At 44.3% G+C, this 20,935-nt stretch overlaps 1 protein-coding gene across 1 annotated transcript; it reads right to left on the reverse strand.

Annotated features, from left to right (window-relative positions):
* Positions 1-16,000: 16,000 nt before the first annotated feature.
* On the reverse strand, positions 16,001-20,332 carry LOC123119472 (beta-1,2-xylosyltransferase XYXT1). Its single transcript, XM_044539277.1, has 6 exons — positions 19,795-20,332; positions 19,620-19,688; positions 19,463-19,519; positions 19,281-19,343; positions 19,077-19,190; positions 16,001-17,416 (listed from the first exon to the last, which is right to left on the reverse strand). Exons 1-6 carry the CDS (start codon positions 19,940-19,942, stop codon positions 16,236-16,238), a joined length of 1,632 nt encoding a protein of 543 aa, XP_044395212.1. The 5' UTR covers positions 19,943-20,332; the 3' UTR covers positions 16,001-16,235.
* Between the last annotated feature and the right edge of the window lie 603 nt (positions 20,333-20,935).

Raw genomic sequence — 20,935 nt, forward strand, 5'->3', positions numbered from 1 at the left:
ACTTTATCCATCCCCTCCTTCTGTGCTCCGTGCACCAGCCTTCTCTCATCACCCTCTCTCTTCCCGTCCATTGCCAATGTTCCTCTGCATCGGAAAGCTGACTTTATCCCTCACCCGCAGGATCTGCTCCCACCCCTTTACGCGTCATGCCAGCAAGTCCGTTGCTCAGGTGGATCCTCACCAGATCAAGCTGCCTCGCCCACTTCAAGGCGAACCTTGACCAGGGCGGTATTATTTCAGTTTCAAATCAATATTTTTTCCTAGAGGCATGGTTAATATTAAATGTATTACTTTTGAGATAAATGCAACAGTGTAGCTATCGTCCGTGGGTGAAATCGATATTTGTTTCATTAACAAGAATAGATCGATCGTCTCATGCAGATGCCAACCATGATCTGTTAATGGAAATTGCAAAAGTGTCCAATTCATCCTAGCTAATTAAAGTTAGCTTGTGTACAACAGCAAATAAAACGTTTGTTTACAAGCTCTCACTACTGCAGGATGCTGCTAACGCGACACTACGATCAGAGACCCTTTCACGAAACTGTGTGCGATGCACTAATCGCAAACGAGGATGTAAAAAACCCGTCAAAAAAGGTGCAAAACGTTTGCGATGGAGGATGCATCAAACACAGTTCAGATTTTAGTTGCGTGTGCGATGCAAGGCATACGGTTCGGTTCAACAAACTGTTTGTGATGATGAGGAACAAAAGAAACGGGCAGCCAGATGATGGTGTGTGCGATATACAGCATACGTGTGACGCCCGGGTAATTAGGCTACAATAATCCCACGTTAATGATGCCACGTCACCACGGTTACTGTTGTTAATCTCGTGTTAGTTCAAAATCGATTCGAAATTCAAACTTAAAATAAAGTCAAACGGTAAAGATTTTCAAATATTAAAACTAAAATGTAGGGGTGTTGCCAAATAATGCATAGGTAATTATTGTGGAGAAACCACACTTTTATAAAATGTTTAAAGGCTCTAAAGTAATTAAAACAGCAGCTATGACAATTAATTAAATGCCTTTTAAAAATAATAATAATGCAAACTATTTTAATTAGGTGTCAAACTTTTTGGGGCAGTAGAATAAATTATAACATTAATTTAGGATTTGTATTTATATTTTATAAAACATGAATTAAAAGAATAAAAGAAAAATAAAAAAATAAAAAAAAGAAACAAACAAAAAAAGAAAAAGAAAGGAAGAAACCCCCCCCCTCGGGCCAAGTGGCCCAGCTGGCCACCGGCCCAACTAAGCCGAGGCCCAGCCGGCCACCCACGTAACCCCTCCCCGATCCCTAGCGGTCCCTCCCCAGTCGCTCCACGTAATTATTGTGGAGAAACCACACTTTTATAAAATGTTTAAAGGCTCTAAAGTAATTAAAACAGCAGCTATGACAATTAATTAAATGCCTTTTAAAAATAATAATAATGCAAACTATTTTAATTAGGTGTCAAACTTTTTGGGGCAGTAGAATAAATTATAACATTAATTTAGGATTTGTATTTATATTTTATAAAACATGAATTAAAAGAATAAAATAAAAAATAAAATAAAGAAAAAAAGAAAAGAAACAAACAAACAAAAAAAAGAAAAAGAAAGGAAGAACCCCCCCCCCCCCCGGGCCAAGTGGCCCAGCTAGCCACCGGCCCAACTAAGCCGAGGCCCAGCCGGCCACCCCCGTAACCCCTCCCCGAACCCTAGCGGTCCCTCCCCAGTCGCCCCACTACCCACTCCCCTCGCCCCCAGTCGCCCCCTCACGTTCGCTTCCACCCCCCCCCCCAATCTGGATCGAGGAGAACCCGATCCCAGCACGACCCCATCGCCCCAGACCGCCGCCTCTGCCCCGCAGTTCCTCCTGCCGTCATCGTGTCGCCGCCTCGCCACCAGAGGTGGACGGATCCTCGAGGCCCCGTTGAGGATCTGGCCTACCTCGCCTCCTCCTTGCCATGGCCGGCCCCGAGCGCCGCGCCTGCTGCAGCACCGCCGTCGCGGCCACCTCATCGCCCGGAGCTTCCTCGCCGGACTGCTTCCTCCACGTCGCCGTCGTCCCCGTCGACCACCCCGACCCCCGCTGCCTTTCCCCCTACCGGCCCCGTGAGCTCCGCTCCTCCTCCTCCTTCCCCTGTTCTCCTGCTCGCCGTCCCCTCCCGTTGTCCGCCGTGGCCGCGCTCCGGCCGCGTCCAGTCTGGCCTCTCACGTGCTCGCGCAGGCCCTCGTCGCGCCCTGTCTCTGCAGCCCACCGGCCGGCCTCGCGGCGCTCCGGCCACGGCCGTGCTCGGAGCACCCCCCCACCAGCTCGCCGGGCCGCTGCCCACTCGTCGTGTCGCTTCGGCGCCCGGCTGACGCCGTCGCCGTTTCCCCTGTTGGCCTGGGCGGGCGCCCATTCCGGCTGGCGCCCGTCGCCCGCACGCCCGATCCGCTAGGCCCCTGTGGGCCTATGACAAGTGGGGCCCCGCCCCTAAGAACGTTTTAAAAAAAGAGGATAAAAATAAAAATAATTAAAATAATTAATTAATTAATTAATTAAATTAATTAAGTTAATTAATCATGTTTAATTAATCTAATTACCTAGTTAGTTTAATTAAATAGTAATTAGATTAGTTAAATCCTAATTAGACTATACAGTCAATGACGAGCGGGACCCACACGTCTGTTGACCCAGTCAACAGACGGTTGACTGATGACATCATGCTGACATCACGCCGACATCATAATTACACTTTATAATTAATTTAATTCTGTTAATTACTGGAAATGAATTAAATCTTTAAAAATTAATATAAAATAATCTATAAGTCGGATGAAAATACTTTGTACATGAAAGTTGCTCAGAACGATGAGACGAATCCGAATACACAGCCCGTTCGCCCGCCACACATCCGTAGCATAGCAAACCTGTAACATTTCACCTCCGGTTCATCTGTCCGAAAACGCGAAACACCGGGGATACTTTCCCGGATGTTTCCCCTTTCGCCGGCATCACCTATCCCTATGTTAGGTCACCCCTAGCACAACGTATCGCCGTGTCTTGCTTTGTGTTACATTTGATTGCTCTGTTATTTATTGTGTTCCCCCTCCGTTACTTCTTTCCGGTAGACTCCGAGACCGCTGCCGATGTTCGTGTGTTCGACTACATCGAAGACGACCCCTCCTTCTTGCCAGGGCAACCAGGCAAGCCCCCCCTTGATCACCAGATATCGCCTATTCTTCTCTATACAGCTTGCATTAGAGTAGTGTAGCATGTTACTGCTTTCGGTTAATCCTATTCTGCTGCATAGCCTGTCGTTGTTGCTACAGTTGTTACCCTTACCTGCTATCCTACTGCTTAGAATAGGATGCTAGTGTTCCATCAGCGGCCCTACTCTCTTGTCCGTCTGCCATGCTATACTACTGGGCCGTGATCACTTCGGGAGGTGATCACGGGTATATACTATATACTTTATATACATGACACATGTGGTGACTAAAGTCGGGTCGGCTCGTTGAGTACCCGCAAGTGATCCTGGTGAGGGGGCTGAAAGGACAGGTGGCTCCATCCCGGTAGAGGTGGGCCTGGGTTCCTGACGGCCCCCGACTGTTACTTTGTGGCGGAGCGACAGGGTAGGTTGAGACCACCTAGGAGAGGGGTGGGCCTGGCCCTGGTCGGCGTTCGCGGATACTTAACACGCTTAACGAGATCTTGGTATTTGATCTGAGTCTGGCCATTTGGTCTATACGCACTAACCATCTACGCGGGAGTAGTTATGGGTATCCCGGCGTCGTGGTATCAGCCAAAGCCTTCGTGACGTCAGCGACTGAGTGGCGCGCGCCGCATTGGACCGTAAGCTCGCGCTTGTATTAAGGGGGCTAGGTCTGCTTCCGGCCGCGTACGCAACGTGCAGGTGTGCAATGGGCGATGGGCCCAGACCCCTGCGCGCATAGGGTTTAGACCGGCGTGCTGACCTCTCTGTTGTGCCTAGGTAGGGCTGCGACGTGTTGATCTTACGAGGCCGGGCATGACCCAGAAAAGTGTGTCCGAACAAATGGGATCGAGCATGTTGGGTTATGTGGTGCACCCCTGCAGGGAAGTTTATCTATTCGAATAGCCGTGTCCCTCGGTAAAAGGACGACCCGGAGTTGTACCTTGACCTTATGACAACTAGAACCTGATACTTAATAAAATACACCCTTCCAAGTGCCAGATACAACCCGGTGATCGCTCTCTAACAGGGCGACGAGGAGGGATCGCCGGGTAGGATTATGCTATACGATGCTACTTGGTGAACTTACCATCTACTCTCTTCTACATGCTGCAAGATGGAGGTGGCCAGAAGCGTAGTCTTCGACAGGACTAGCTATCCCCCCCCCTTATTCTGGCATTCTGCAGTTCAGTCCACCGATATGACCCTTTACACATATACCCATGCATATGTAGTGTAGCTCCTTGCTTGCGAGTACTTTGGATGAGTACGCACGGTTGCTTTTCTCCCTCTTTTCCCCTTTCTATACCTGATTGTCGCAACCAGATGCTGGAGTCCAGGAGCTAGAGATCCCGAGGATGATTCTACGTGGAGTTCGGCTTCGAGGAGTAGTTAGGAGGTCCCAGGCAGGAGGCCTTGCCTTTTCGATCGTTGCTACTTTTGTGCTAGCCTTCTTAAGGCAAACTTGTTTAACTTATGTCTGTACTCATATATTGTTGCTTCCGCTGGCTCGTCTATGATCGAGCAATTGTATTCGAGCCCTCGAGGCCCCTGGCTTGTATTATGATGCTTGTATGACTTATTTATGTTGTAGAGTTGTGTTGTGATATCTTCCCGTGAGTCCCTGATCTTGATCGTACACATTTGCGTGCATGATTAGTGTACGGTCAAATCGGGGGCGTCACAATACGGTTCACTCGGATGAACTGTTTGTGATTAGGCAACATAAAAGAAACGGTCAGCCAGATGAAGATTATACAGCATGCGGTTCACTCGGATGAACTGTTTGCTTTGAGCCAAGAGAACAGAAACGGTTCAATATAACAAGATGTGTGTGATACGCGGTAAACAGGTCTGTAATCAGAAATGTGTGCGAAGATCCATAATAACACAGATGATTGCTGCTAATAAGCCGTGTGTGTTATGGGCAAACGCTTGGTGGTATACAATTGTCGGCGATTGATTAAATCATCACCGACGGGTTCCCCAGGAGGGTCCGTGTGCGATGTCATTGCACACAGAACAACAACACATGTACTTATACCTTATAAGGACTTGATTCCATAAACATATTGAACATCGAATTACATATGTGGCTAGTACACACATGACCTTTGCACACACGAAAGTATGTTCTAAAATGCCTAGGAAACTCAAATAATGTATAAAAAGGCAAAACGAACCATGAATAATTTCATATTTTTAGGACGACACTACTATATATAGTTGCATGTTGCCTCTGTAAAATAAATCAGGGCGGGAAGATACAGCGTATGTCATTTCACACACATAGGTGACAAGGTCCCTCTCGGAACCATGAGCCTTTTTGAGAGAAGCTCTGGTTTGTAAGAAGTTTGTACCAAAACTTGTCACAAATTGGACTAACAGTAATAGTGATGTTCTTTCCCTATGTTGTGAATGCTTATAATATTTATGTCTTAATGAAAGAAATGGCAAGCCATTGGCCCAGTATGAAAGAAAATATGGGTTAAAACCGAGTTGAAAAGGGAAACAATATCTAACTCCAGCTTACAAAAAGTACAAAAGCACGAGGATTAATTGCTCATCAGGTTTAGACAAAATCCAGATTGAACCGGACAATGACATCTAACTCAACCAAAGTTTTCGGCAGTCACAATCAAATGGATTGGTCTGATCCATAAAATCAAGATCCCCGGCCAGAAATTCTACTGGTACATGATGACAAGCTGTTGTAAATAGAAGCCGAGCATGATCAGAAGCCCTTAGGTCCACCTGAAACTTCTTTTTATGTTGTTCAACACTTGCAGCCGTAAGAAATTTCTTGTCGAAAAACTTAATCCTCACGGACAATAGTGCCCTCGCATTCAACATGAAGAATGTGACAAAGCTAGTGTTTGCATTGTTGGATGCATATCCTTCCAGTGCTACTGTCTTCAAACGAATGTCATGAGATCTGAGAAAATCCCGGTGCTTCTTGAACCATCGATTGGTTATACCTTTTTCTTCATGTGTTAGTGCCTAAATAGAGATGAAGATTGAAAACAGTTAATGTCAAAAAAGATTATGTTGAAAGAGTGATAGCTCAACGATTAATTATAGTACATTATATATGGGCTTTCAATGTGCGTGAAATCATCACCTTTATATACAAATTCTCCAGACATGGAAAACATTGCAGCAAGCCAATAATCGTGTTCAGACCAAAACACCACATACTGATATGTAAGGTCTTGACAGAATCCACCACCACTGATAGGACGGACAAGCTCTTCATTGAGCATAGAACATAATATTAGTACCAAAAGTGTACTCCAAGATAATACTTAACTTATGCGCACAAATGAAAAAGGCAGATTACAAAAGTTTACGTGAATAATATACAGTACCTCAATAGGTGTGGAGCCAAACACCATTTTGAACCATCTAAAAGGACCACGAATTGCACCCAAGGTCTCCAATTTAGGCGCAGAGACTATAGTTATTTGCGAAGGTACTATACCAGAATCAAGGAGCAACCTTTGAAGTGAAGGGGCATCTTCGATGATGAGATCATGTTAAAAAAACAAATTCCCATGCTTACAAGGTGGGGCGACTTTATTTTGAGACAACGGATATGAATTTCCATTGCAAAAACAAGCAGCAAGCGCTCCAGGGCAGGGCAGCTGGAGTGGATGATGCTGTGCAGTGCGGCCTCCGACAGATCAACCACCACAAGTGCAAGTTTTTTTAGTAGTGGGAGTCGAAGCATTTGTACCAGATTATATGCTAGATGGCATCGGGCAAAGGTGGCGGTGTGGAGAGAGGAGGAAAACCACGTGATGGACATCGGTGGTGAGGGCACAAATACATCGGTTCGTGGTATGTTACATACATAGTCATGGTAGAACTCAAGCTGCTGGAGTTTATCGAATTGACGGGATGTCAGTCAGGCAGCCACCGTGTAGGGTTTGTCTAGCAGGTAGTATACCGGGATGCAGATGCGTTGAACGGAGCCCCCGTGGGAGGAGATGATGGCTCCGGGGAGTTCAGAATCATCATCGACAGATAGCTGACGACAGTCGAGATTAAGAGGCGCGGTGGGCCACAGAGTGCGCCATCGAGATGCGAGGACTTGTGTGCGGCAGCCATCCTTGGTGGGGAGAAGGGAGATGATCTCCCCAAGGATTCCATTTGAGAGATCGCTGATGCGGTCGCCGGAGATTCTACTGGTTCCTCACGTCCAGGGGGCGCTTCTGGCCGCATAGCCGGGTCCAAGATCTACATCCGGCGGCGGAGCTGGTCGGAGCCTCATCTGTGTTCATACCAATCTGAAAGAAAAACAATGGTATAACATGTAGGACATTCGAAATCAATTCCCAAGATCAGGAAGAAAAAAGGCACAAACATATATGTAGGTGACTAACCGGTTTTCCGTCGGAGTCGCAGTTGTTGCCGGAGTTGCTGTTGACCTCCGGCTCTAGCTGGGGGGGGGGGCACGACGGCGCCGACCAATTCAAGGTCGTGCTGCTGCCCGCGCGAGACCTCATCGGCGGCGACGGAAACCTCTGTGGCCAGGTTGACGCGTTGTGCGGGTGCTTCACCAGCCCCGGCGTCGCCACTCCCTCCGATGGTGCGCTTCGGTGGCATCGTCATACACTCCGGAGTCCAGACGTCGGTGACCACTGTGGACCGGGGGTGCGGCCGCCTATTATGGCCGGCGGCTCGGGCGCGCAATTAATACGGACCAGTGGGAGCGAGGTAGGCTGCGGTCAAAAGTTGTCTCACCTCCCGATGAGCCTGCGCGGCGGACGTCTGCCATTCCTACCATCATTTCACACAGCTACTCGCACTCCTCCTCGTCGATACACACACCTGCATGCACGCCTCTCGGTATGCCTGCGCGGCGGACTGCTCACATGCGTCCCGTCACCTCACGCCTACTCGCACGACACACGGGGCGTGTGGCAACACGTATATTTTTTTGTTTATTTTCTATCGCTTTACTTCTTTACTGAACCGTTTGCGTTGAAGAGATGCACAAATCCTGCGTTGAACATCTCGCACGCTTCCCGGTGAACCTGCGCACCGGACAAGTTTTGGATTTACTAGAATTTAAAAACCAGGCATTTAAATGCTTTGCCGGCAATCAACAGTGCCCTGGTGTTTGAAATTCATTCTCATTTCTTGCATGGGACCTAAGCATGCATAGAAGGACACATATTTGATTTTTCAACCAATTTATAGTCACTGGAGCATGCGCATGTAGTTTAAATTTGAATTATGCACATAAATGCATTGAAAACTCAGTTAATGCATAAAAATGTCCAAACGAACCCCAAAAATCACAAAAATTGACACAACACTCATGTTGTTCTATGTTGGCACGAGAAAAAAATTTGAAAGCAATAAGAGGCAATGGATATCGTTTCGTCCACAAAGGTGGGACGTTCCCTACCGAAAACCATCATGCTTGTTGTGAGAAGCTACAGTTTGTGAGAAGCATATACCCAAACCTGCCCCAAATGGGACAAAATTTGTACCACGGCATGTTGATGCCGCTCCATGATAGCATGCCAAGTTTCATGAATTTCAGACGAGTTTTGGATTTACTAGAATTTAAAAATCAGGCATCTCAATGTTTTGCCGGCAATCAACGGTGCCATGGTGTTTGAAATTCATTCCCATTTCTTGCATGGGACCTAAGCATGCACCCAAGGACACAGCTTTGATTTTTCAACCAAGTTATATACACTGGAGCATGCGCATGTAGTTCAAATTTGAATTATGCACATAAATGCAATGAGAACTCAGTTAATGCATAAAAATGTCCAAACGAACCCCGAAAAATCGCAAAATTCACACAACACTCATGTTGTTCTATGTTGGCACGAGAAAAAAACTTGAAAGCAATAAGAGGCAATGGATATCGTTTCGTCCCCAAAGATGGGACGTTCCCTACCAAAAACCATCATGCTTGTTGTGAGAAGCTCCAGTTTGTGAGAAGCATATACCCAAACCTGCCCCAAATGGGACAAAATTTGTACCACGGCATGTTGATGCCGCTCCATGATAGCATGCCAAGTTTCATGAATTTCAGATAAGTTTTGGATTTACTAGAATTTAAAAACCAGGCATCTCAATATTTTGCCGGCAATCAACGGTGCTCTGGTGTTTGAAATTCATTCCCATTTCTTGCATGTGACCTAAGCATGCACCCAAGGACACAGCTTTGATTTTTCAACCAATTTATATGCACTGGAGCATGCGCATGTAGTTCAAATTTGAATTATGCACATAAATGCATTGAAAACTCAGTTAATGCATAAAAATGTCCAAACGAACCCGAAAATCACAAAAATTCACACAACACTCCTGTTGTTCTTTGTTGACACGAGAAAAAAAACTTGAAAGCAATAAGAGGCAAAGGATATCGTTTCGTCCCCAAAGGTGGGACGTTCCCTACCGAAAACCATCATGCTTGTTGTGAGAAGCTCATCTCGAGAACCAGCAGGTTGGTGCCCGGAGCAGCTCAAGTAACTCGCCACTACAACGAGGGCACCCACGATGCGGAGGCCTCGCCCTCTTCCATGTCCAAGGAGCCAATCGTCATCGATATCTCCGACAATGAGGACTAGCTTGTCTTATTAGCTCACTATAAGGACCCATGTTCAGTTTGCTAGCTACTGCCTTTCCTTAACAAATTCTAGTGAATTGTGCTATCTACTTTCACCATGCAATCTTCTGCTATAGTGTATATGTTCTATATGTCGTGCAATGTGGTGTTCAATTAACTGCTTGGTTCAATTCTGCAAATGTGATGTTCAATTCTTCAGGATGCAATATTTTAAAGTTGTTAAGTATGCTTGGTTTGGTTAACTGTATGATCTTCTATTAGGAGTATGTTATATTGTTCAATTGGTGTTTAGTTAACTGCTTGGTTCATTTGTTGTGGCTTGGTTCACTTGTTGTGGTGTTTAGTTAACTGCCTGGTTCAATTCTGCAATGCGGTGTTCAATTGTTGTGGCTGCATTCTGTTATTGTATACCATGTGAGGAATAAATCGAATTTGGTTGTACTAAATACATGAGAAACAAATATAATTGCTACATTTCCAAGTTGTTAAGTATGCTTGGTTTGGTTAACTATCTGATCTTCTATTAGAAGTATGTTTAATTGTGCAATGTGGTGCTCAGTTAACGTTTGGTTCATTTGTTGTGGTGTTTAGTTAACTGCTTGGTTCAATTCTGCAATGTGATGTTCAATTGTTGTGGCTGCATTCTCTTATTGTATACCATGTGAGGAATAAATCAAATTTGGATGTACTAAATACATGAGAAACAAATACAATTGCTATATTTCCAAGTTGTTAAGCATGCTTGGTTTGGTTAAATGTCTGATCTTCTATTAGGAGTATGTTATATTGTGCAATGTGATGCTCAGTTAACGTTTGGTTCATTTGTTGTGGTGTTTAGTTAACTGCTTGGTTCATTTCTGCAATGCGATGTTCAATTGCTGTGGCTGCATTCTGTTATTGTATACCATGTGAGGAATAAATCGAATTTGGCTGCACTTAATACATGAGAAACATATACAAGTGCTATATTTCCTAGTTCCTATTCATGCTTGGTTTGGATAAATGGGTTTTCCATGTCGCTTGAATTAATCTGATGAATCTGCAATGTGCTTATTTATCATCAACATATTTTACTGATAGCATGCGAACCCTTACTTAACCTGATGACTAACTACCTTATATGTGTTGCAGGGAAACAATGAGAAGCACTGAGGTTTACAAGATGGTACTAACTATTATCCCTTGCCTATTTGTATTCCTTTGCCCCATTTCCAATGTAGAGAAGATATTTATGCACATCCTTGTTTTCAGGCTTCACTGATGATTACCTCTCAAACCACCTCTGTGGTCAGGAGGCGAGAAAAGTTTTCATACAACGCCCACGGTTCAATATTGAAGTGTTCCTGAAGAGGTCGAAGGATGGACGGTCAATCATCCATAGGCACTGGCCTAAAGTTGCAAAGACTTTCAACATGAATGAAGGCTCAATATTCGCCTTCCGCTTCAGCAGTTTTCCAGATGAGATGCATCTCTCTATGTACCGTCTATGATGCTAATTTCGAAAGGTTCTAGATGTTGCATTTGAAACTTGCTGCTGGTGCAGTTGTGTAATGGGGTAGCTGAGTGCTGAAGCTATATCATGTTGTACTCCGATGTATTTCAATTATGAAATCCTGCTTCCTCAATATTGAAATGGAATATATTATGTGCTTAATATGAATGTCAATTAGATTAGTAAATTGATTATTAATAATAGACCAATTAGCTTGCTAATTGGGTTTTCCTATTGCAAACGGTTAATGAGGAAACACCGTGGGCGATGACCTAAGGCAACGCACACAGTTTTAGGAATAAACCGTGTTGGATCAATGAACAATCACACACGACATTCTATTCAAAACTGTTTGCGTTACGCCACCTTGCGCAAACGTTTTTCTTGTAGTGACTGTGTGGGATGTATATACGAACGGAAACGTTTAGTGGTGACTGACTGTGTGGGATGTACTTACGACCAGAAATGATTTTGCATGTATAATTGTATTTTTTTAGCACTACTGTACGTATTTCTGTATTTGAGTGCTCGCCGGTCGCACACGACCTCATTTTGCCGAGCGTGTGTGCCAGGAGGGCATATCCCCAACGGTTTCTGGGTCGTGTGAGAAGGACCCCCCTATCGCCCACACTCACTTGGCGCGGTTCCAAATGCCGTCGCGGAAAGGGGTAAAAAACCGTTTGTTTAGGACTGACGCGCACCAGTGTCTACTCCACATGGACAGCAATAATAGTGTGGGTAGGCAGTGTAATTCAGTGAGAATCAGACATCAGCCTTATGGTACTTCATATTTGCTTCTATAGCCTGATCTAATAAATGCTATCATTTCAAGGGTAAGAGGATGAAGTTTCTTCTCTGATCAAGCTACCTGTCCTTGTTGCATGTATGTTTCCTGCTCAACATCTAAATAATCGATTAGTACATGATCACACATGTTGATCTCCTATTTTCTTGGTGCCTGAGTGATGGTACATGCATGTATATACTCTACAGTTTAAACAAGTTGATAGCCCTGTTATTCTCAGTTTTTTTATGATACACCACTGCCTATGTACCTTGCTTTTTAAAAAACAATGTAAATAAGCTATCATGGAGTGATCTCTCTTGCCTTTCTTACAACGCTATGTATGAACATCATATTGAAATATCTATTTCCTAATGCTTTAAGGATTTTATGATTGGTGTCTAAATATTCTTACGTGCATGGTTTGAATACCTGGTACACTCTCGCTCTTTGCGCCATCGCCGCAACGGGTCACCCTCAGTCCACATATGTTGCTGTTGAATCTTGACTAGGAATTATGTCACCCTCAGTCCTCACTAGCAAATACGTCGCCCTCTTATTTGGTTGAAATTTACTTGCCTTATTCTTTCAACCCATCTCTAAGAATTATACTGCAGTTTTTTGTGGGGCAGGTTAAAGAACCCAATACAATGCTCTTTGGGTCGAGTTTTTTTATATTTTGAGGCATGATTGTTGTGTGCACTTCTTACTGAAGATTATCCTGGTGTTATTTGCTTTGAGAAAAGAAAGATATGGCTCGATGTGCGCTTCTTATCATCACATCAAATGGAATAATCGAATAGGGTCCTATATCGTCGTATCTGCACACACAATCTCTTCTATGATTATTTATCTGTGTAGTCTACTGTTGCTATATGGTGAACTTATGCTATTTTATGCCAAGCAATTATATTTGTGTGCACCTTCTGATGATCCAATACCCCACTATACGTGGATCATACTTAGATCTTGCAATTGTGGCCCATAGGGCCATGCTAATTAATATTGCCATGATCAGGAGTAAATTTATACATATTTTGATTTGCATGTTATTTTGTCCAGGCACCAATGGTACTATTGTTATGCTTATTTTCACCTGGTAAAACATATACATACAGAATCTGCTTGAAGTTGTAACTGCATGGAATAATTTCTTGGACCCGCGTGCAATAGCTTGCATGATCTTTTCTTGGCATGCCAAAATTTTCTGTTTCTTGGCCTAGGGGGGATGAGGCCCGTGGTTGCTGGGTGAGCACGGCGGCGACAAGTTCTGTTTTTTTAATCTTGTTCAGAGTTTTGGTATGCACTGCCAAACAAAGGATGAGAAGATGTTCCATTGGTTATTTCCTGGAAAAGAAATGTTTTATGGTCTAAAAATGGTTGCTGTAGATAGTGATTGCAAACAAATTAAAGATTGTGTTACAAAAGCCTATATTACATACTTGCAAACATTTCTTGTTCTGTTAAATGCTCCTAATTAGTTTCTTTATTCTGTTGTCCTGTTTCGCAAATGTGCAAACAACTCAACAAAGCACTAACTGAAAGAGAGCTGCTACAAGTGATGAGAACCATCGATCCAAAAGAAAATGCTCCACACTTGCTCCTGTGCAGAAAAGGTCATCTAAATCTCTAGGATCGCCTAAGCAGAAGATGAAGGCTTCTTCCAATATTGTTGTAAAAAATGTAACAGTACATGTGAACTCCAGTTCATCCTCTACTGTCAATGTAACCTCCGGCCTGGCAAGTTCCCAAGTTGGCGGAAATAAAAAAAAGCAAAGAAAGTGCCAGCAAAACTACAATGGCGACGCCACGCAGCTCCTGCGCCTTGCAACCCTCTCCTTGCCCGCACAGCAGGAGTGGGAGCAAGGATGCCGAGGCAGTAGTTTAGGTTTGCCTCCACCTCCTCTCCTCTCTTCCCCTGCTCTCCACATCTCTGACTTGGTTTTAGCTCTCAGACTTTTACTTTGCCTTTTCTGGGAAAAAAATGGTATGAAATATGAGATATGGACATCAAGTTCACTTCTTTTCTTTTCATCTGTAGTTGCCAGGAAGAGTAGGAAGATGAGGCAGAGAAGGTTTCACATGCCTCTTCTACTGATAAGTCTTTTCTTTCCAGGATTGCCATGGTGAGCTGCTGCTGTAGTGCTTTATAATTTTTTGGCCCCTTCCTAAACGTGCGTAGCCTGATGGTTCTGCACAATTGCTAGGAGCAGCGAATGTGCTCATGAAAGTTCGTTACCTTGATTAAGTAAAATTGTTATGATTTTGTTAAATATATGAATAGCTAGATGCAGAGAGTGTTTTCGTATCGTACATATCATTCTAGATCTTGGACAAAGTACATGCCTATTTTCCTTTCTTCAGGTAGTAAAGCCTGGTTGATTTCTAGACCCATGAAGACCTATGATGTTAGATGAAGCCTTCAGACTTTTAATTGTGTGTTGGCTTCGTCTCTTCTGCGCAGGTTCCTCCGGAGGGACATATCCCCTTTGACCCTCCACTGTCAATGATGCGAAAAACATGGTGCTAGAGGACAAAAAATCTAAGCAGAATCTGCCACCAACTGTGCAAGTGTGCTTGTTGTAAGTTATATTCTCCTGATATTGTTCTCCCTATAGAAGTATTATGCTTCCGGACTACAAACAGTAGATGTGGATGATTTGAAGCGTATTTTGTGTCGATACTTCCACCCCTAAAATTATTTATATGCATGTGCTCCTCGATCAGGATTTTTATAACTCATGAGATCTTACACTGTTGTCTTTGCCAATTAATCGTTTAACTCTTTACCTAAATGGTCTTAGATTTCTGCTTTCTATTGGTGTTGGTTTGTCTTTACAAGAGATGAGATATTACACAATAGTTACTTTGCTTTTGTTGATCTAATTCAAACTTTCATTCAACATGTGCTTATGATGTTAATATAAAGCTATTTAGAAGAACATATTCATGGGAGAAAAGAATATTATCTTGTATTTGGTCTGTCATTTTTCTTGTGTTGATCTAATTTAATGACTTTTTCTACACATGTCATAATATTATGCTCTAATTTCTACCAGGCTTCTTTTACATTGAAAATTCATAGCGCAAAAATTATTTACCTAATTTCTCACTCAAACGAATAAATTTGTAGCTTACGTCAACTAGGAGATGATGCAAGCCAAGGCGCTTACACCGATTTAAGATGGTATGTTTTGAACTTTCTTTGGTTTATGAGACGAAAAGATGTTATATCTGCATGCTACTAAAGTTTAGGAATTGATGTTATTTGAGCATCTTTTGGATGGCTATGAAGTACATTTGAAAAATAAGATCTCTTCTCTACTTTCGGTAAATTTGCTATCTATATTTTATACTTAGTTTAGTTTGTACTAAATTTAATGATATAAGTTTACAATCAGAAGCCGTTATGCAGAAAACAAACAAGTATTATTGGAGCCTGGACGATGATATCAAAGGAATTTCTTCTCTGAGCAATGCAGGCCATGAAGAACAGCAGCTATGAAGACTTGTCTCAAAGAAATCGTTCTAAACATCCAGCGATACATCTGTCTAAGCTCTGCCTATCTACATGCCTTGCTCATAACATTGTAAATGATCGGTCGTAAGCTTCTTAGAAAACATGTATCATCAGCAACCATCTATCTATCATCAATCTGTACTTATTTTCATATATTTTCTTCTGTGTCTACATATTTTGATGCACACTCTTTCAATAGTTGGCTTGCTCTCGGCCTTTGCGCCATGGGCGCAACGGGTCCTCTAGTATAAATAATACCAAAGTGCTATGTATGTACAAATGATATTACTATAATAGAATTTAGTTGGAAGAATGTGCCTGCAAAGAGGACATCAAACACCAAAAAAAAGATTCATCTCCGTGCAATGTTCACCACATCATTTCACCTGCGAACATATGACTACAGATGAACAAGACAAGATTGTAACGTAAAACTGAGCTCAGCACACCACATCATAATTTATTAAGTCTTGCACATCCAATCCTATACATCAGCTCTAGAAGAACAGTAAACACCATCTCCCAAAACAATTGAAGTGTGAAGTATCTTTTTCTAGTAAAAACTGTCAAAATGTAGTAGCTAACAAAACCAATAATTTCAAAACCTAACCCCGGCCTCTGCATAAAGCGGTACACGCAGCCAAAATCCCATACACCTACATGATAAAATCTATTGCCTTCAGCAAAACAGGCCCAAACCTTGTCATGTTAAGGACAATGTCCTGCTTGGTCATGTAAACCTCCCCAACCTTGTCCCATCCACTGCTCCTAATGGTTTCAGGGTCTTTGATCACAGTATGGTTCCACCCATATTTCTCCAGCAACGTGCTCTCCTCTGGACTGATGCCGTACTTGACATGGCCCAGGCCCATGTCCCGTGCCGGTTTACCATAGAACCCATCAGCCATGAATTCAATCCCATACGGCACAATGTGCACCACCACTCCCCCTGATCGCAGGAACACCATGTTAGTCAAGCCCGCGCCATGCGCGCCCATGATTGCATCGCACGAGTCAACAAGGCGGGCAAATTCATCAAGACTAGAGTCCATCTTCGGGTCAACCTTGACCACCTCAAAACCAAACCATTCCAGCCCTTGGACAATGTACGGTGCGTTGATGAACCTCCGGGTTTTGCCCCGATCAATTAGCATTATGCGGGGCTTCTTGTCAGGATCATCTCTATCGGCCTTGTAGGGAATGGCCACCTTGGCTGCAGGCAAACCATAGGCTTCCCGGACAAACAACCGGAAGTCCATCATTGTGTAGTTCTGTGGTGACAAGTTCGGATAGATGCCAAGGTCACCATGGCTCCTCAGACCAACAATGACATGCGGATAGCACCTGACCTGGTCGTCTGAATCAAAATCTATGATGTCGTACCTTGTGAGTTTGCTCAAGATTGTCATGTACTTCTTGCTGAACCAGGGTTGATTGTTTGTGATGAGGAGTTGAACATCCCTGTCGAACTGGCGGGCAGTGAGGAACAGTGGAACAAGGACATCACTGAAGTCATGCCAAACATTTGCTGTGAGCCCACCAAGGGCAAATACAATGGCTGGCATGGCATGCTTGGAGGTGCACTTTGGTGCTGGTTGCGAGGTATTCAGAGATTTGACAGTCACCTTCTTGACCCAGGGAATGTTCTTTCGAGACTGGGCTCGAATACTCCACTCTTCACCGTCGGAAGTTTCTGTGTGTGGGACATACATGACAGTGGACGACTGACCAATGGTGCGAGCATCACCGCACAACTCACATATGTCGAAGCGCGAGTTGGACAGGTCGCAGACCGTCGAGTTCGGTGGAGGCGTGCACTTGGTGTATGGTGCTGAACCTGTTTCGCAATAATTGTTAGTCATCAACTTTGAATGATCAGTACACATGCCAGTATGAAGTAGTTCCATGAGTACATGTTTTGATGGTGTTGAAACGCTGAATAATTTTAACGAAGGTAGCTGGTAGCTATGGCAGATCTTTGAATGCGATAGTGTTACTGCAATATGTTTGTACAAATAATATAAATCATAAGAAAACACCACAACATCCAGACATCTAGAAACCGAAAACAAGATAAACTGAATAAGCTCTAATGCCGTATCCAGAAAGGGTATGCGTAGGCTAAGCAATCACCCCCCTACAATCATAATATTCTGACCAGCGGTTGACAGTATGGTCACTGTATTCCACTATTCCTGAGGATATTTTATAGTGGCTCGTTACATATGAAATAGAAAACAAGAGTAACTGTCATGTTGTGCTATCAAACTGTAGAACCAAATAAAACCAGAGCAAGTGATTTTTGGCAGCTTGGATAGAATTGCCACATAAGCATATTATGTTTCTCTCCTGACACAAAATTACAAATTTTGTATCTTCTACAGTACATGGGTACTATGTTATGGGTATATTTGGATAGTGCCGAAGGTTGGCCTGACAAAAAGTTGGCTCGCAAAAAAATTGGTTAAGGTTTTGCTTGCCAATGCCAACATTGGTTAGAAAAATAAATTACAGTTGGTAAAGGAGCTATGGCATCCCAACAATTCGGTCTCCATTCAAACAAAGGCTAATGTTCTGGTCATGACCAAAAATTTGATATGGTGCAATTTTGGTCACAATCCAATTACACCCTAAGCCTTTATGAATAAAACTAAGATGTCCTCCAGACCAAATAAAGTTAGGATGTGCTACATACCTATACGGAATTGAAACAAATTTCATTTCTGATATCGCAAGACAGGCAACAATTCTATAAACAAACAAAATTTGGTGTTCTATGTAAACCTCATTTAATACTTTGCGCAGTTTGGAAGTGACAGGTGACCAGGCAAAAAAGAAAGTTCTATGTTTTTTGCTGGTACAAGTTATGTGTTTCTAGTGAAAGTTGGTAAACATCATTTAATACCACTTAAACTGTTATTAGTTCCGCAGATAAACATTAAATTCCTGATGAGCTAAAAAAACTTGACGTATGGTCAATGTGTCATCCCCTCAACCAGGCTTGCTTCAATGTGGTTATGAATTACTGTCTAGCGAATCAGTTTATATTAATCTAGCAAAATTCTTCTGAATTCAGATCCTCCTAAATCCAAATTTCTAGGCCTTTAATAATTACAACCATTCAAACAGTTCCATGCTTAATTTTCACAGTACAGAGCACTTCAGTTCTATTCCCCAACAAATGAAAAAGCTTTGTGTTAGTGACTTAGTGTGCACTACAAGTCATCCAAATGTGGGCCACTAGGATGAATAATTAGCTACTACCGTCTAGAAAGAGGGTCTATTCAACATTTCCATGTGTTGAACATAAGGATAGTACTCGATGTTAGCTTTAGTGCACTACAAGAATCAACTTTACATATAAAAGCGCATCACTCACTGCTAGTTATAATCACCTCCTTACTCCACTACAGGTGAAGTTGCTTTGGGAGCAAAAGCAAAAAACAAAATGATTAGCTGAAGAACTAACTTATTTGCAATAAAACAACAAGCCTTACCGGATCCTGCTTCACTACTTTCTTCTTGGTCCGGCGCTGTCGTGGACGCCGTCCCTCCCTTGCCATCCAAGTCAGAGTTGGCTGGAGTAGTGCCTTGAGATGCTGGTTTGGTCTCTGCATTTTTGTCCCCAATCAGAACAATTCAGAATTTATAGACTAGCTGATCCGTCAGATTAGGCCATGAAACAGAGAAGAATGCCGCACCAGGAGTGTCCTCACGAGGCTGTTTCTGCTCTTCCATTGCCTCCATGGAAGATTCATCAAGCTCTGCATCCCCAAAAGCGAACCATCAAATTTTACTAATCCGGTTTGGATTCAGAAACCAACGAGCTTCAGTAACTAAAGGGAAATCCCTCCCGCCCATTTCCTGTGTCCACTATGCTTACCAATTTTTTGGTCACCCCCCTCCCCTTCTTGCTTTGACGAATCAGATGTCTCCAAGTCTGAACATGGGAAGCGGTCAACAATCACAAGGAAACGATGAACAAGACACAAGCAACTGCAAAGATGTTGAAGAAGAGCGTATGGATTTGATCTTCTTGCCTTGGTCCGTGGAGGAGACTGTCCGGGGGGTGGAGTCGTCCACATGTACCGGGGTGAACCGCGAGGAAGCTGAAACAAATCTTGAGTAAGAACACACGACGATACGGTACAGAGGAGAGAAGACAAGAAAGAAGAAGACCAAGTCAGTTGGACATGAAGAATCCAGAAGACTGACCGTCGGGGCCCTGCGGGAAGCGGCCGGTGAAGAGGACGAGGACAAGGACGGCCGCCACTAGGAGGGCGGCGAAGGGCGCGCCGACCCTGCGGCGCCAGATGCCGCCCAGCTGACTCGCCTTGCTCCTGGCCGCCTTCGGGGACCCCATGCCTTCCCCCGCTTCCTTTCTTGCTGGTCTTACTGTGGCAGCCACACCCTCGACCTCGAGCTTGTCTATGCTGGCCTTCTTCTTCTACTGCTACTACTTTGTACTAGTATGCTGCTGCGGTGCACCATGAAGAAGAGACAGAGCAGCGACAGACGGCGGTAGGGCCTCGCGGATGCTTGGCCTGTGGAATGCGGAAGCTTGCAGGGAAAGGAATGATGAAGCTCTGATCGGAGAAAGCTTCCCTTGTTCGGTGGATTGGATCATTAAAAGGGTAAAAGGGGATCTGGGTTGGGTCTGGGGCGGCCGCCAAGAACTCGATTCAACTCAGAGTGAGGGGACAGACGAGGAAAGGATAGTTTGTTTTGTATTTTCGACGCCGAGAAGGATGGTTGGTTAGTTTTCGCTCATTCTCCTGCTACTCGAGTTTGCGTGGGACCCACTCCGCAGTACAGACACAGAGAGAGCATGCGCGGCAGCGCCCGGAGAGAATGGTACTGCTGTAGACGGCCGGGCTTGAGAAAAAGAAATGGCATCGTGACAAGGAGTCTTGGCGTCAAATTCTAAGAGGATCTACAACCGGACCTCTCAAACCAGCCTTATATGTTTGAGCGGGCTACCCAGACGGGCCTTAAACATCCGGTCTGACCGGCACCCTCTATATCCAGCTCAAATATGGGGCGCCCAGGCATGCCCGCCACGTCGGACCCGACCATGCTGGCCCACTCGACCCCATTTATATTCGTCCCCATCCTCTCACTGGAGCAAACCCCTGGCCACTTCACTCCACTCCCCTCCGCCACCCGAGCTCACCTCCGGCGGTTTGTGGCCTTCTCCGCCATGGCAGGTAGCGGATCGGACTCCGACTAGTCCGGATCCGTCGACTGGGGTGTCATCCTGTGTGGATTGGAGGAGGCAATGACAGTCTGCATTGCACTCCGCCACTCCCGGGAGGACAGCGCCCGGTTGACGGATGGATTCGTCAGCGTCGGCTCA

Source organism: Triticum aestivum, chromosome 5D, assembly GCF_018294505.1.
Source record: "Triticum aestivum cultivar Chinese Spring chromosome 5D, IWGSC CS RefSeq v2.1, whole genome shotgun sequence".
In the NCBI taxonomy this organism is placed as follows: Eukaryota; Viridiplantae; Streptophyta; class Magnoliopsida; order Poales; family Poaceae; genus Triticum; species Triticum aestivum.